The sequence below is a fragment of the Cervus canadensis genome, chromosome 1 (genome assembly GCF_019320065.1).
Source record: "Cervus canadensis isolate Bull #8, Minnesota chromosome 1, ASM1932006v1, whole genome shotgun sequence".
Lineage (NCBI taxonomy): Eukaryota > Metazoa > Chordata > Mammalia > Artiodactyla > Cervidae > Cervus > Cervus canadensis.
In genome coordinates this window covers 42141725-42157029 of record NC_057386.1, presented here as the reverse complement: position 1 = coordinate 42157029, position 15305 = coordinate 42141725, and the positions used below count along the sequence as shown (strand labels likewise).

The 15305-nt window shown below is 41.2% G+C and overlaps 1 protein-coding gene across 1 annotated transcript in view; it reads left to right on the top strand.

Annotated features, from left to right (window-relative positions):
• Positions 1 to 10062, top strand: part of CRLF3 (cytokine receptor like factor 3) — a 41662-nt gene extending 31600 nt beyond the window's left edge. The window contains exons 7-8 of the mRNA XM_043480492.1: positions 7435 to 7547; positions 8609 to 10062. Coding sequence (XP_043336427.1) covers positions 7435 to 7547; positions 8609 to 8865 — 370 coding nt within the window. The 3' untranslated portion in view covers positions 8866 to 10062. The remainder of the gene's footprint in view (positions 1 to 7434; positions 7548 to 8608) is intronic.
• Positions 10063 to 15305: the final 5243 nt, after the last annotated feature.

Below are 15305 nucleotides of genomic sequence, written 5' to 3'. Positions count from 1 at the left end.
TTTCTGTCATACGTCATCATGAATCAGCCATGGGTATACCTATGTCCCCTCCCTCTTGACCCTCCCTCCCCATCCCACCCCTCTAGGTTGTCACAGAGCTTCCTGTGCTATGCAACAACTTCCTGCTTTGAGTTTTAACTCATACTTTATTTCAAGAAAATTTGAGTTAATTATTAATTTAAATAGTTTAATCACAGAAAAAAATGTAGATTTGAAATGAGCTGGCCAAACTCAAGTGAGAGCACAGTCCGCCAAAAGATACCAGTTGCAAGCTCAGGGGTCCCCAGGGCCCATCCTCACTTCTAACTACATTCAGTTCAGTTCAGTTCAGTTCAGTCGCTCAGTTGTGTCCAACTCTTTGTGACCCCATGAATCGCAGCACGCCAGGCCTCCCTGTCCATCACCAACTCCCAGAGTTCACTCAAACTCATGTCCATCGAGTCAGTGATGCCATCCAGCCATCTCATCCTCTGTTGTCCCCTTCTCCTGCCCCCAATCCCTCCCAGCATCAGGGTCTTTTCCAGTGAGTCAGCTCTTCGCATGAGGTGACCAAAGTACTGGAGTTTCAGCTTGAACATCAGTCCTTCCAATGAACACCCAGGACTGATCTCCTTTAGGATGGACTGGTTGGATCTCCTTGCAGTCCAAGGGACTCGCAAGAGTCTTCTCCAACACCACAGTTCAAAAGCATCAATTTTTCGGCGCTCAGCTTTCTTCACAGTCCAACTCTCACATCCATACATGACCACTGGAAAAACCATAGCCTTGACCAGACGGACCTTTGTTGGCAAAATAATGTCTCTGCTTTTTCATATGCTATCTAGGTTGGTCATAACTTTCCTTCCAAGGAGTAGGTGTCTTTTAATTTCATGGCTGCAATCACCATCTGCAGTGATTTTGGAGCCCCCAAAAATAAAATCTGACACTGTTTCCACTGTATCCCCATCTATTTGCCATGAAGTGATGGGACCAGATGCCATGATCTTAGTTTTCTGAATGTTGAGCTTTAAACCAACTTCTTCACTCTCCTCTTTCACTTTCCTCTTCACTTGGTGTCATCTGCATATCTGAGGTTGTTGATATTTCTCCCGGCAGTCTTGATTCCCCCTTGTGCTTCTTCCAGCCCAGCATTTCTCATGATGTACTCTGCATATAAGCTAAAGAAGCACAGTGACAATACACAGCCTTGACGTACTCCTTTTCCTATTTGGAACCAGTCTGTTGTTCCATGTCCAGTTCTAACTATTGCTTCCTGACCTGCATACAGGTTTCTCAACAGGCAGGTCAGGTGGTCTGGTATTCCCATCTCTTTCAGAATTTTCCACTACATAGCTGGCTACAAATTCCAAGGTTTCCATGCCCACGCTCAGGTTTTATAATTTGCTGGCATGACTCACAGAACTTAGGAAAGCACTTCACTTACGATAGCAGTGTTAATACAGCAGGAGGATACACATCAGAACCCCAGAGAGAGGGACTCAGCGGGCGAGATGTGAGGGGGTTCCAGACCGAAGCATACATGTCAGGGGAGCAAGACCTTTTGCAATAACAATACTCAGAGTATTACAAAGCAGGAATGCTCACTCAGCCTTTGGTGTCAAGAGTTTTTATTGGGATTTAATGATTACAGGAGACGCAGGTTCAATCCCTGATTCGGGAAGTTCCCTGGAAAAGGAAATGGTAACCAACACAGTGGTCTTGCCTGGAAAATCCCATGGACAGCAGAACCTGTTGGGCTATAGTCCACAGGTTTGCAAAGAGTCAGAGACAATTGAGCACGCACGCACACATACACACATCTGTGAGATTGGACTAACATCCCTTCGCTCAAAGCCTCAACCCTGTGATCATGTGTTTGATCTTTCTGGGATGACTTGTTCCCATCCTGAGTCATCATGTTAGGACCAACTATCTAGGGGCCCACCTGGAGCACCTCCTTAGCGTGGTGGATCTGAGATGCTCACCATGAATTATAAAGACACACTCCTGTCACTTGGAACATTCTAGTGGTTTCAAGGTTATCTCCAGGCATTATGGCAAGCCAAATTCTTCATTATGCAATATTAAAACAAATAATTACTATCCTCCATCTATTAGTGATAATATTAGCATGTTTTTATTTTTTAGAGAAACAATATTAGAGATGTTAAGGATAAAATTGAAGTATCTTGTGTTCCTCACATTCATCTCTCTCTATATATATAATATATATATATATATTTATCCATATAGTGTTTTGTGTGTTTTTGTTGTTTTGATTTAAAAATTTTATTTTTATTTATTTGATTGTCTGTGTCAGGTCTTAGTTGCAGCATGCAAACTCTTAGTTGTGGCATGTGGGATCTAGTTTCCTGACCAGGGATTGAACCTGGGTCCCCTGCACTGGGAGCAGAGAGTCATAGTCACTGGACCACCAATGAAGTCCCTGATTTGTGTGTGTTTAAAATCTTTATAAACATGATTTTTCAGATTCACGGAAGAATTGCAAGAATAGTACAAAGAATCCCTGAATAGCCTTCACCCAGATTCCCCAATACTACATTTGCTTTATCATTTTTTTTCCCAAATCATTTTCAGTGAGTATTTCATAAAAAGAGATCATAAAAATCATAAAGTTAACATTGATACACTATTATCTAACCTATAGAGCTTACCAGATTTAGTTGTCCCAATTAACGTTCTTTGCGGAAAGGAAAGAGATCTTGGATCATGTGTGATATTCATTTGTCATGTCCCGTTTAGTCTCATTTATTCATTTACTCTTGGTTGTGCTGGGTCTTTGTAGCTTCGAGCGGCCTTCCTCTCGTTGCAGAGAGCAGGGGCCCCTCTTCGCTTCGGTTCCCGGGCTCCTCACTGCGATGGCTGCTCTCGTTGCTGGGCACAGGCTCTGGGGGCCAAGGGCTTTCAGCAGTTGTGGCTCTTGGGCCCTAAGGCGCAGGCGCAGCAGTTACGGCGCGCAGGCTTGGTTGCTGTGCGGCACGTGAGACCTTCTGGACCGTGGATCGAACCCATGTCCCCTGCATTGCAGGCAGATTCTTTCTTTCCTTTTTTGAATTATTTATTCATTTTTGCCTTGCTTGTTCTTCGTTGCTGTGGCAGGCTTTCTCTGGTTGCAGGAAGCGGGGCCGCTCTTCACTGTGGTGCCTGCGCCCCTCGTTGCGGTGGCTTGTGGAGCGGAGCACAGGCTCTAGGCTCGCGGGCTTCGAAAGTTGCAGCACGTGGGGTCAGTAGTCGTGGCGCAGGGGCTTAGCTGCTCAGAGACATGTGGAATCTTCCCATGCCAGGGATTGAACCCATGTCACCTGCGTTGGCAGGCAGATTCTTATGCACTGGGCCACCAGGGGAGTCTCTCTTCAGCGTCTGTTAATCTGGAACAGTTTCTCTGTCTCTTTTCAATTTTATGATACTGGCATTTTTTAAGGGCACAGGTCAGTTGTTTTATAGACGATCCCTCATTTTGGGTTTTTCTGGTGTTTCCTAAATGTTAAGATTCAGGTTATGTATCTTTAGCAGGAACATTATAGAGGTCAAATGTTGTGTTCTTCTCGGTGCCTTGAATTCTTTTGGATATATGCCCAAGAGTGGGATTGCTGAATCATGTGGTGGTTCTATTTTTAGTTTGTGAGGAACCTCCATTCTGTTTTCAGAGTAGTTGGACCAACTTAAATTCTCACCAACAGTGCTAGTACTTTATTTAGGATTTTTACATCTAGAGTCAGTCATCAGAGTTGTTGGCCTGGAGTTTTCTTTTCTTGCAGTGTCTTTCTCTGACTTTGGTTTCAGGATAATTTTAACCTTATAAGTTTGGAAATGTTGACCAAAAAAAAAAAAAAAAAAGTTGCACAACATGAGAATTGCAAAATAAGTTTTATTTGAGGCAAAATGAGGACTATAGCCTGGGAAATAGCATTTCAGATAGCTCTGAGAAACTGCTCCAAAGAGGCAGCGGGGAAAGGTCAGTGTAGATGTGATTTTGGTGAAAGGGGAAAACATGCAATCAAGCACTGGTTTTTTTGTTTGTTTGTTTGTTTGTTTTGCAGAAGGTTTCTGCTAGTCAGGAAGAACAGTCATCACCGTAAAGGATTTTAGTGCTTTTCCAGACAAGAGGAGATACAAGAATTGGGCTCATAAAATCTGCTTCTGAAAATATCTAACTATCTGAGGACCTGTCCTGCCAGTTTTCCCCGAGCACAGCGTGCCTCATGCCTGCTCTCCTCCCTGAACTGCTTTCCCGAGTGTTGAAAATCAGCAGCTGCAGAAGCGCATGATTTAATTCCTTGTAGAGGTAGATGGCAACTGCCCTTGACAAGTGCCAGTTTGTAGCTGACAGAAGTATTCCCTCCTCTTGAGTGTTTTTGAAGACTTTAAGAAGGATTGTATTTATTCTTTAATCCTTTGGTAGAATTCGGCAGTGAGGCTACTTGGTCCGGGGCTGCTGTTTACTGATAGTCTTGGTACATTTTTGATTACTGATCCAGTCTACTTTCTAATCATAAGTCTGTTCAGATCTGCTGTGTGTTTATGATTCATTCTTGGTAGGTTGTGTGTTTGTAGAAATTTGCCCGTTTCTTCTAAATTATCCAATTTCTTGGTATATTTTGTTCATGAGTTTCTTATAATCTGTTTAATTTCTATGGTATCAGTTGTAATGTCTCCTCTTTCATTTCTGTCTTTATTTGTGTCTTATCTTTCTTTATCTTAGTTAATCTAGCTGAATCTGTCAGCTTTGTCAATCATTTCAAAGAAACAGCTCTTAGTTTTGTTGATGTTTTTCTCTTGTTTTTCTACTCTCTATATTGTTTATTTCTGCTCTAATGTAATTATTTCCTTTCTTCTCCTAACTTTAGTCTTAATTTGTTCTTTTTTGTTCCTGGAGGTATAAGTTGTTTTCTGATATTAAAAAATTTTTTTATTTACTTAAATTTTTTGAAAATTGGATTTAAAAAAAAAAACAAGCTCTTTTTGGTTGCCCCCACATGGCATGTGTGGTGTTAGTACCCTGACCAGGGATCGAGCCCATGTCCCCTGCACTGGAAGCGAGGGGCTTTAGCCACTGAGCCAGCAGGGAAGTCCCTGGTATCTTTCTAGATGTCTGTGTTTGTGTCTGTAAACTTTGCTCTTCAGTGCTTTTGCCGCATCCTATACATTTTGGTATGTTTTGGTTTTGTTTTCATTTGTATCAGGACATTTTCTAGTTCTCTTTTTGATTTTGTCTTTGATCCATTGGCTGTTCAAAAGTTGGTTAATTTCCACATATTCGTGAGCTTTCTAGTTTCCCTCCTGCCATTAATTTATAGTTTCATTCCGTTGTGGTCAGAAAATAAACATGGTGTAATTTCAGTCTTCCTGAATTTGGTACACTTATTTTGTGACCTCCCATGTGCTGTATCCTGGAGAACATTCCTTGTGTGCTTGAGAAGAATGTATATTCTACTTCTTTTGGGAGGAATGTCCATATCATTTATGGTGTTCAGATCCCCTGCTCCTTATTGATCTGGATGGTCTATCCACAATTGAAGTAGAGTATTGAAATCTCCTTCTATTATTGTGTAACTGTTTTTCCCTTCAGTTCTGTAATTTTTTGATGCATATATTTAAGTGCTCTGATGTTGGGTGCGCATGTATTTATAATTGTTCTATCTTTCTGGTAAATGGACTTCCCTGTTTGTGTGTGCAGTTTCTCAATTAGAGCCTTGCTGGCTTTTCAGGAGCTGCTAATCTCTTGCTCCCTCTGGTGCCAGTTTCTGGTACTGCAAGTTTTGCAGCCGTAGGGTGCCTTCACTCTCTTGGACCCAGTGGCCCCCAGACATCCAGAGTATGTTGGCTCCCGACAAGGGAATGAGACAGACACCATTCCCTTGAGCTGTCCTGTGAAAAGATAGCACAGCAGAAGGAAGCCTCCCTCTTCTGCCTCCCTGCAGCACTGGCTGCAGGCTGCCACCCCTCACTTTTCTTTGGGCTTGGCAGCATTCAGGCATCCATGCTATGCCAGTTCCTTCGGTGCACCAAATGAGGCATGACAGAAACCAGTCCTCTGGGAGGCCCTCCAAGGAGCTGGAATGCTGGATGCACACTCCACTCCTCTGTGTCTCTTCTGAAGGAAAAGTTAGGAGCTGGGCTGTTCTTGCCTGGTACCGAGCTATGGAAGCTTGGAAGAGGGGTTGGCATGAGGCAAGTGAAATTACTCTTCTTACCCACTTCAGTGCAGCTGTTCTCAGCTTTGTGCTCCTTTGGGACTTTTTAACTGAATTCTGGAAATCTCCTAAAGGTATTTTGGTCTATATATCATTTAGAAAGTGTGTGTCCCTATGGTAGAATGAGTCCTAAGGACTTAACTATGCTGTCATATGGCTGGTGTCATTCTCCTCCTTCTTTATACTGCTGGTTTAGAACTGAAATGACTTCAGAAACCCACCCATGTGTTTATTATGGACTCCCATGTTTGCCACTTTACAAGGAAAGACATCTTGAGGCCATGCTGAGTATCAGTAAGCACATCTTCCCTTAAAAGCTACGTGCTGCCCCTTGCTCAGTTTTCTTTTTCTGTCCTTGAAAAGTCTAGCTTTCTGGAATGGAGAGAAAGATGTCCCTGGTCATCGGGATGTGGGTTGACCTTTATATCTCAGTACATGATGACGTATTGTTTGAGACTTAAACAAAAAAGGAAACGCTTCAACTTACTATATGAAGTTCTCCAGCCAGAATATGTCCATAACCATATTATCGTCTGTTTTAAAAGAGGGATTAAAAAAAAAAAGGGATAATGTCTATTTTTAAATGCTTGGTAAACAGTAGTCATTGTATAGACTCTCCTATTAAAAGTTTAAGTGATGATCACATTCATTATAATAGCAAATATGAACATTTTCTACATGTCTAGAACCAGAACATAGAACAGAAATGTGCTGTCATAGCCATAAACAGATAACATGGACTCTGAAGTCAGAATGCCTGAGTTCGTGTCCTAGCTCCACCACTCAGCTCGGTGATCAGATCAGTTTATTTTCCCTTTTTTGTAAACCTTATTTTTTCTTTTGTGCCTGAGTTTACTCATGTATAAACTGGGTATGATAATAACAGCGCCTACATCATGGATTGCTACATGAATTGAATGAGAAGATTTATGGATAAGATGTACAGACACAAAGTTTTCAGAACAGGACCTGGAATTTAAGAAGTGCTAGAAGGAAATGGCAACCCACTCCAGTACTCTTGCCTGGAAAATCCCATGGACGGAGGAGCCTGATAGGCTATAGTCCACAGGGCTGCAAAGAGTCGGACACAACTGAGCAACTTCATTTTCACTTTTCACTTTCAAATCATTGTTAGCTATTCTTAAGAGTAATCCTGATGAGATAGCTCCTGTTAAGCTTAGCAACTAGTAGAGATCACATTAAAAAAAATATTTAAAAGACTTTTCTGCCCCGTTGACAGAGTTGAAACTGTGGGACAACCAGACAGAAGAGACAGCATAGGAGTGTGTGCGGAAAAACAGAATGGATATGACTCCCTGCAGAGGGATCAAGCAGTATGCATTAGTACCAATGGTAAGTAAGGAGGAAATAACTGCCGTTCTCTTTGAAATGTATGATTTACTATAATAAGATTTGAATCAGTCTCAGTATGACACGTTTATACCAGAAGATGAAAGTTTAGGTCTTAATGACATATCTATGTGACTGCTTTGTACCAGGTATTATTCTATACCCTTTAAAAGTAATACCTTAATCTTTAACACCTTTTTGAAGTGAGGAGTAGCATTATATCCATTTTACAGTTGATGAAAGGGCTTCCTAAGTGGCTCGGTGGTAAAGAATCTGCCTGACAATGCAGGAGACGTGGGTTCGATCCCTGGGTTGGGAGGATCTCCTGGAGGCGGAAATGGCAGCCCACTCCAAGTATTCTTGTCTGAGAAATTCCATGGACAGAGAAGCCTGGTGGACCACCGTCCATGGGGTCGCAAAGAGTCGGAAAGGAGCACGCACAGCACACAGTAGATAAGGAGAGAGAAGCCGTGGCTTAAGTAGCTGGCGTAAAATCACTTAGTCTGGAGGTCATTGAGCTGAGATGTTTTGCCAGGCGGTTTACTTCTGGATTCCGTGTGCCTAAGTCATCTGAAGTCAACATAGAGAAGGTAAATTTAGCATAGGTTAGGGAAATGAGGAGAGTTTACATCTGTAGTGTTCTTTGGTCCTTACTTCACAGTGATCACACTTAAAGATCACTACCAAGATGTATTAATATTTTATGGTGTGGGTCAAACAGTCAGTAGACAAGATCCGTATTTATTCCACGTGAAACAGTCCTGCTGTTCCACAGGAAGTAGTTTTATAAGGGAGATGCCGTCCGCATGGGAAACTCATGGTCTCTATTTTAAGAGTGGAGCCCTGGACCAGAAGCCTAAAACGTTATTAAAGCTTTAACTTTTGCTTCTGCCTGGGGCATGTGGGGGTTAGTGAACGTATTTAACTGCATTATCTTTGACCAGTTGGCATTCCAAAATGTTTTCTTTAATTAGGAAATTAGCTGCATTACCAATAATCTAGCATCTTGTTTACATTCTTAGTTGTTGCTCACATGTGAATGACTCTTTACCTTAACATTTTAGGTGCAGTTTTTGTAAATGGAAAAGAAATGACTAATCAGTTGCCCGCAGTTACTTCTGGGTCCACTGTCACATTTGACATTGAAGCTGTGACTCTAGGATCCACCAATAATAACGAAGGCGGAAACTTCAAGCTTCGAGTGACTATTAGCTCAAATAACAGAGAAGTGGTGTTTGATTGGTTACTCGATCAGTCTTGTGGTTCTCTTTACTTTGGATGCTCATTTTTCTATCCTGGGTGGAAAGTGTTGGTGTTCTAGGTTTTCCGATGATTGGCTTTGGGTATGCAGGGGTTTCTCAGCCCAGTTGTCATTGGTTTAAAGAATGGTTAGATTCATCTCTCAGTTAAGCCATTGGAAACAGAAATTATTTACAGGATTTCTTTTGGACTATCTCAGCAATAAGAGGCGTGAATATGGTGGACAAAACCATTGCAATGCAGTCCATTTTATTTTGTAGTATAGTGTTAATTGGAATATGACATCACCATAAAAATCAAATTGACTTTTAAAGTATGAGGAGATACAGAAAGCCCCATGAAACCCTTCCACTGTACTTCTAAAGTTGGTTGTAAGAACAGAAAAATGCAACATAACATCATTTTTTACTAAGTCTCCATCTTTTAAAGATCCAAGGCCATTTAAGACTTTAGAATGAAAAGCCAGGAATAGACCAGGTAGAATATGCCATAATGTGCGCTATAACGTACACTCTCTTGTGTGTTCCCCACAGGAGTGTTGAGTATGCTCTTCATCTTCAGGGATTTGTAAGCAGTATTGAATTTTATCTCATGTTCAGTAATCTTTAAGTCCCAAAAGTGTGATAAGTTTTAAAAATTACTGAGCAAATGTCTACAACAGGCAAAGTGTTTTCTTTTGTTCTTTCCTCGCAGTCCCATTCCCAGTAGGTTTGAGGGGTTTTACAGGGTAAAACTACTTACAGAAGTAGAATGCACAGCAGTGTTACTAATAGCTCTGTCCCGTGTGTGAAATATGCACCGGTGCACGTCCAGCCTCAGTGACTTGCGTGTCGCTCTTGGTAGGGTCTGAGTTGCAGTCCAGTTCATGAATGGTCTTTTAGTGGACCAAACAAGTGTAGGCTAAATACTTGACCTATTTTTTGGGAAACAAATTTGTTTAAAATATTTATTTGAAGGACTTGGATGTAAACATGATTATCTTAACTTGCTATTTACCAGCCTAAGATCTTTTCTCTTTAATGTGAATTTTTTTTTTTTTTCCATTTTTAAGAGTAGAAAAGTGGAAAAGCAAGTTTGATATTTTTGTAAGATAATTTATTGGGGGATTCCAGTTCCCTATTAGACAATCATGACCTTTTCCCGTTGCCTTTTTATATATAAGTAAGCTGTTTTTCACTTGTTTAGTGATTAAGAAGATGTGCTAGAATGTAGATGCCTCATCCAGCTATCTGAAACAAAAATAAAAAAGTAAAAGGTATGTGTGTGTATTTTTTTTCTTTTATGAGATTTAATTAATTCAGATTTAATCTTTTAAGTAGAGGGAGAAAAGTCATCTTCACTTTTAAGTGTGTGTGTATATATATATAATGGTAATAAATAAGCTATGTACACATATATAACATATATATTGGCAAGGCTGTACTCCTTCCAGAGGGTCTAGGGGAGAATCCTTGGAGCTTCTGGTGGCCACAGGCATTCCGTGACTTATTACTGCGTAACTCCAGTCTCTGTCTCTGTCTTCCCATGGCCTTCTCCCTTGGGCTTTTTTTTTTTTTTCCAACTGCCCTGTGAGGCTTGCAGGATCTTAGTTCCACGACCAGGGATTGAACCCAGGCCCATGGCAGTGAAAGCACCAAGTCCTAACCACTGGACCTCGAGGGAATTCCTTCCTTTTGTCTCTTACAAGGAAATTTGTCTTGGATTTAGTACCCATTCAAATAAACCAGGATGATCTCATCTCCAAGTCTTTAATTTACTTATAGCTGCAAAGACCCTTTTTCCAAATAAAATTGCTGTCATAGGTTCTGATGTGGACATGTCTTTTTGTGGGCCACCACCATTCAACACGGATGATGGTGTCTGGCTGGAGTGGAGTGGTTGTTGGTCATCAGTTTGTCTTGCTAGGCTGCCCCTTTCCTGGTCCCTTGGCTGCAGAGAGCAGGTTTTTGTTGGGGCTTTTTGTCTGTCGGCATTTCCATGTTGCCGGCATCTTTTGCCCCCAAGTTTGGGATACACAAGACGAAAACCTTAAGAATGCACAGTATGGAGTTCCTTGAGTTTTGAGGTACCTTGGTCATCTGTCAGTCTTCTTATGTTTGTTTTATTATATTTTTTCCCATAGTTTTTAGTTTTTCTCAGCAGGAGGAGTGGGAAAATTATGCTACTCCATCTTCTCAGAAGCATAAATTCTGAAGCTATATAATAGATTTTAATATCAAAACAAAAATAAAAGAGTAAGTAGGGATGAAGGGTAAATACATCTCTTTGGAGGGCTTTCCCTGTAGAGGGGAACAGAGTAAGCATCTAGCTCCTCGGTTAAATATGAAAGATTTAGTTCAAGAAGTGAAATTTATTCAGTTATTGACAACAAACTATTGTGACAGCTGTTGACAGGAACGCACTCACTGAGTTATCTCCTAAACAGGTTCAGAACTTTTCACACGTGTGTGAATCAACCAGTGCCAGAACGGACAGTTTGTTCAGCTCTAATCGGTGTCCTGTGTCTTTCTCTCTCTTGGATTATTCCTTAACCTTAGTGGAGCACTTCCTTCATTTGCTGAGAAAGGGTGCCCAAGAGGTAAATTTTTTGAGATAGAAAGCTGAAAATCTCTTTATTCAATCCTACCTTTGACTGTGACTCATTAAGAATTCTAGGTTGGCGATCATTCTCTCTCAGAATTTGAATGCACCGCTCTGTGGTCTCCCAGGAAAACTAATGCCTTCCTGATGCCTGTTCATTTGTATGTTGTATGTTTTTCCTCTTTGGAAGACTGTAGTCCTCCTCTTTGGAACTCTCTATTCCAGCGGTCCCCTACCTTTTTGGCATCAGGGACTGGTTTCATGGAAAACAGTTTTTCACGGACTGGCGGGAGCAGTGGTTTGGGGATGATTTAAGCATGTTATATTTTTTGTGCACTTTATTTCTATTATTCCACAAGCTGCACCTCAGATCATCATGTATTAGGTCCCAGAGGCTGGGGACCCCTGCTCTGTTGTCTTCCTAGTTTGTTTTTGGTATAACACTCAGCTATGTAGCTCATTTGACAGCTGAACCTGTAGGGATATGAGTTTCTAATACCTGCTTTAAACCCACTAGATTATAAACTCCTTGAGTTTTTGTATCTTCTATAGCAAGTTATTCTCAACCCTGGCCTCACGTTATAATTTCCTGGAGAGCTTTTAAAAATAGCAGAAATTCTGATTCAATTGGTATTAGTGGAGCTCGCTTTTTTTTTTTAAGAAATGAAATTATTATTATGAAGGCAGGTTTGGGAGTAACCACTCCAAAGTAACTAAAAGTACAGTCTCCATGGTGATTTTTTTTTGTAAATCTAAATTTGTTCTCTTTGGAAGACTATCCTTTATTCTGAAATTTAAGTTTCTTGCTCTTTCTATACTGTGTCCTTCTGTAAAATTAAAGTGACAGTAGACGTCAGGTTTGCTGGGTTTGTTTGTAAATCCTATCTGACAAAATGTCAAAAAGTTTTTGAATATTTATTACTGGTCTATGAAATCCAAAGTCTGGGATGTACTTCCTACCCAACATTTCCTGGTATGTGGGTATCTGATAAGTACTTCTGAACTAAGAACAGTACTTTTCTTATAAGACAAAAAGCCATATTCAGCAAAATAAAACTAATTTCTCACAAAAGCCTTTCTTTCATGGAATTTAATGTTGATTAAATGAAAAGTGACCTGTCACTTCATTAGTCTTACATTGGGCAGTGTTAGAAAGCTTGCAGTTTTGTAGAGAATTAAGACTTTGTTAATGTAATCTCAGGAGACTTCTCCAGGATCTTAAAATATATAGCTTGTGAAAGGAGCAAGCATGTTATTTTTCCTTAGCGGTGGAAGCTGAGGATTGATGTTGACAAAACTGTAAGGTTGTAGGGAAGGAAATAGTGATAGATGTTAACCAAGAGCAGATTACTGTCCAGATCCCCTGTTGAAGGAGGCACTTTTTTTGTCTATTGCCATAGTTATTTTAAATGTATTTTTAATTGGAGGATAATTGCTTTCCAATATTGTGTTGGTTTCTGCCATATATCAGCATGAACCAGCCGTGGGTATACGTATGTCCCCTCCCTCTTGAATCCCTCCCTCCCACCTCCCATCCTAGTGAAGCAGGGATTTTGATCCCATTTTACAGTTGAAGAAACAAACTCAGTGTGGTCAAGTAATTGAGTTTTGGAGCTGCAAAGGCCCTGGAGTTGGCATTCAAATCCAGGCCTGACTCTCAGTGCTTCTGCCACGCTCCTCTGTGTCCACACTGCCCTATGTCCCTGGGGCACCAATTTGAGATAAGACATTTAGCTTACTATCTTGGCTTACTAAAACATGAACAAATGTCACCCTCTCTGACATTCATGAGGGTCTGCCTTCTTCATCTTTGTATCCTCACAACTAAGGCAAAGGCCATTATAGGTGCCCAAGAAGTATTTAAGGAATAAAGAAGGCTCCGTGAGCCTAACTAATGGCATGGCAACCATGATCCTTTCCCTTCAGGGCCTCACAGAAGAGCCAGCTCCCTGCTTCCCAAATAAGAGAAGTAGGGGTCATTTGGACAGAATCCACTCAGAAGAAAATCTTAGTTGAATTAGTGAAGAAAGGAGCTAAGATTTGTTGGATTCCTGTTACATTCTAGGCTCTTGTTCTAGGTGATTCATACGTTTGTCTCAAAATAGAAAAAAAGCTTTCATTCTGTGACCTGTGTAGCTTCATCGCTGCTTCTCTGGAGTAATGAGCAATAAGTCTAGCAAAGAGGTGCATGCTCGTTTAGGGATAGGAGAAAGAAGTGACTTTAGTTTTGATCCATGAGAACTGGGAGAATCCCTGAAACATGAGTCTTACTCAACTCATTCCCAGTGCTTGGGACAAGTCCCAGCACACATCCACAGACAAATTACAGGACGACTGGAGTGGGAGTGTGCTAGCAGAGCAGGTGGAAGCTATTTGGGTTCTGAAAAAGGATGGAGTAGCATGGACAGAAATATGATTCCAGGAGATGGTGCACCTGTAGGTGGCCACTGGTTGAAGCTTTAACATGTGGGTGGATAGGATAGTAGTCAGAAATGGGAAAAGACAACAGATTAAATACAGTAGTTTGGGAGATACACACTCTGTTCTCTAAAACCAGCTTTATAATGTGATTCATCCATGTGACATTTAAATAACAATCTTGTCTTATACTTGAGTGAATTTTTACTTCTGTATAAAAACCAATCTTACACTTGTACAAATAGTACATAGAAACGGAAGGTGCTCCAGAAATTGGATTGTAGACTGTGTATGGAGAACACCAGGGTGCATGGTGTGTACCATGCTGTACTCTGATACCCTACCTGGTTGGAGGGGAGACTGCATACATGAGAGAGGAAGACTGAAAAGATAGTGAATTCCAATCAGGGAGGGAAAGTGTGTGATTTCTCTGCTGTCAACAGCTCAGTTCAGTTGCTCAGTTGTGACCCCATGGAATGCAGCACACCGGGCTTCCCTGTCCATCACCAACTCCTGGAGTTTACTCAAACTCATGTTTCCATCACATCGGTGATGCCATCCAACCATCTCATCCTCTGTCGTCCCCTTCTCCTCCCGCCTTCAATCTTTCCCAGCATCAGGGTCTTTTCCAGTGAGTCAGTTCTTCACAATCAGGTGGTCAAAATATTGGTGTTTAGCTTCAGCATCAGTCCTTCCAATGAATATTAAGGACTGATCTCCTTTAGGAAGGACCAGTTGGATCTCCTTGCAATCCAAGGGACTCTCAAGAGTCTTCTCCAGCACCACAGTCCAAAAGCATCAATTCTTCAGCTCTCAGCTTTCTTTATAGTCCAACTTTCACATCCGTACATGACTACTGGAAAAAGCATGCTTTGACTAGACAGACCTTTGTTGGTAAATGATGTCTCTGCTTTTTAATATGCTGTCTAGTTGGCCCTAACTTTTCTTCCAAGGAACAAGTGTCTTTTAATTTCATGGCTGCAGTCACCATCTGCAGTGATTTTGGAGCCCCCCCAAAATAAAGTCTCTCACTGTTTCCATTGTTTCCCCATCTATTTGCCATGAAGTGATAGGACCAGATGCCATGATCTCAGTTTTCTGAATGTTGAGTTTTAAGCCAACTTTTTCACTCTCCTCTTTCATCAAGAGGCTCTTTAATTCTTTGTTTTCTGCCATAAGGGTGGTGTCATCTGTGTATCTGAGGTTATTGACATTTCTCCCGGCAATCTTGATTCCAGCCTATGCTTCATCCAGCTCAGCATTTTGCATGATGTACTCTGCATGTAAGTTAAATAAGCAGGGTGACAATATACAGTCTTAACGTACTCCTTTCCCCATCTGGAACCAATCTGTTGTTCCATGTCCAGTTCTGTTACTTGTTGACCTGCATACAGATTTCTCAGGAGGCAGGTCAGGTGGTCTGGTATTCCTGTCTCTTTAAGAATTTTCCAGTTTGTTGTGATCTACAGCCAACAACTGGGACCCATCAATGGTCCATTTTAA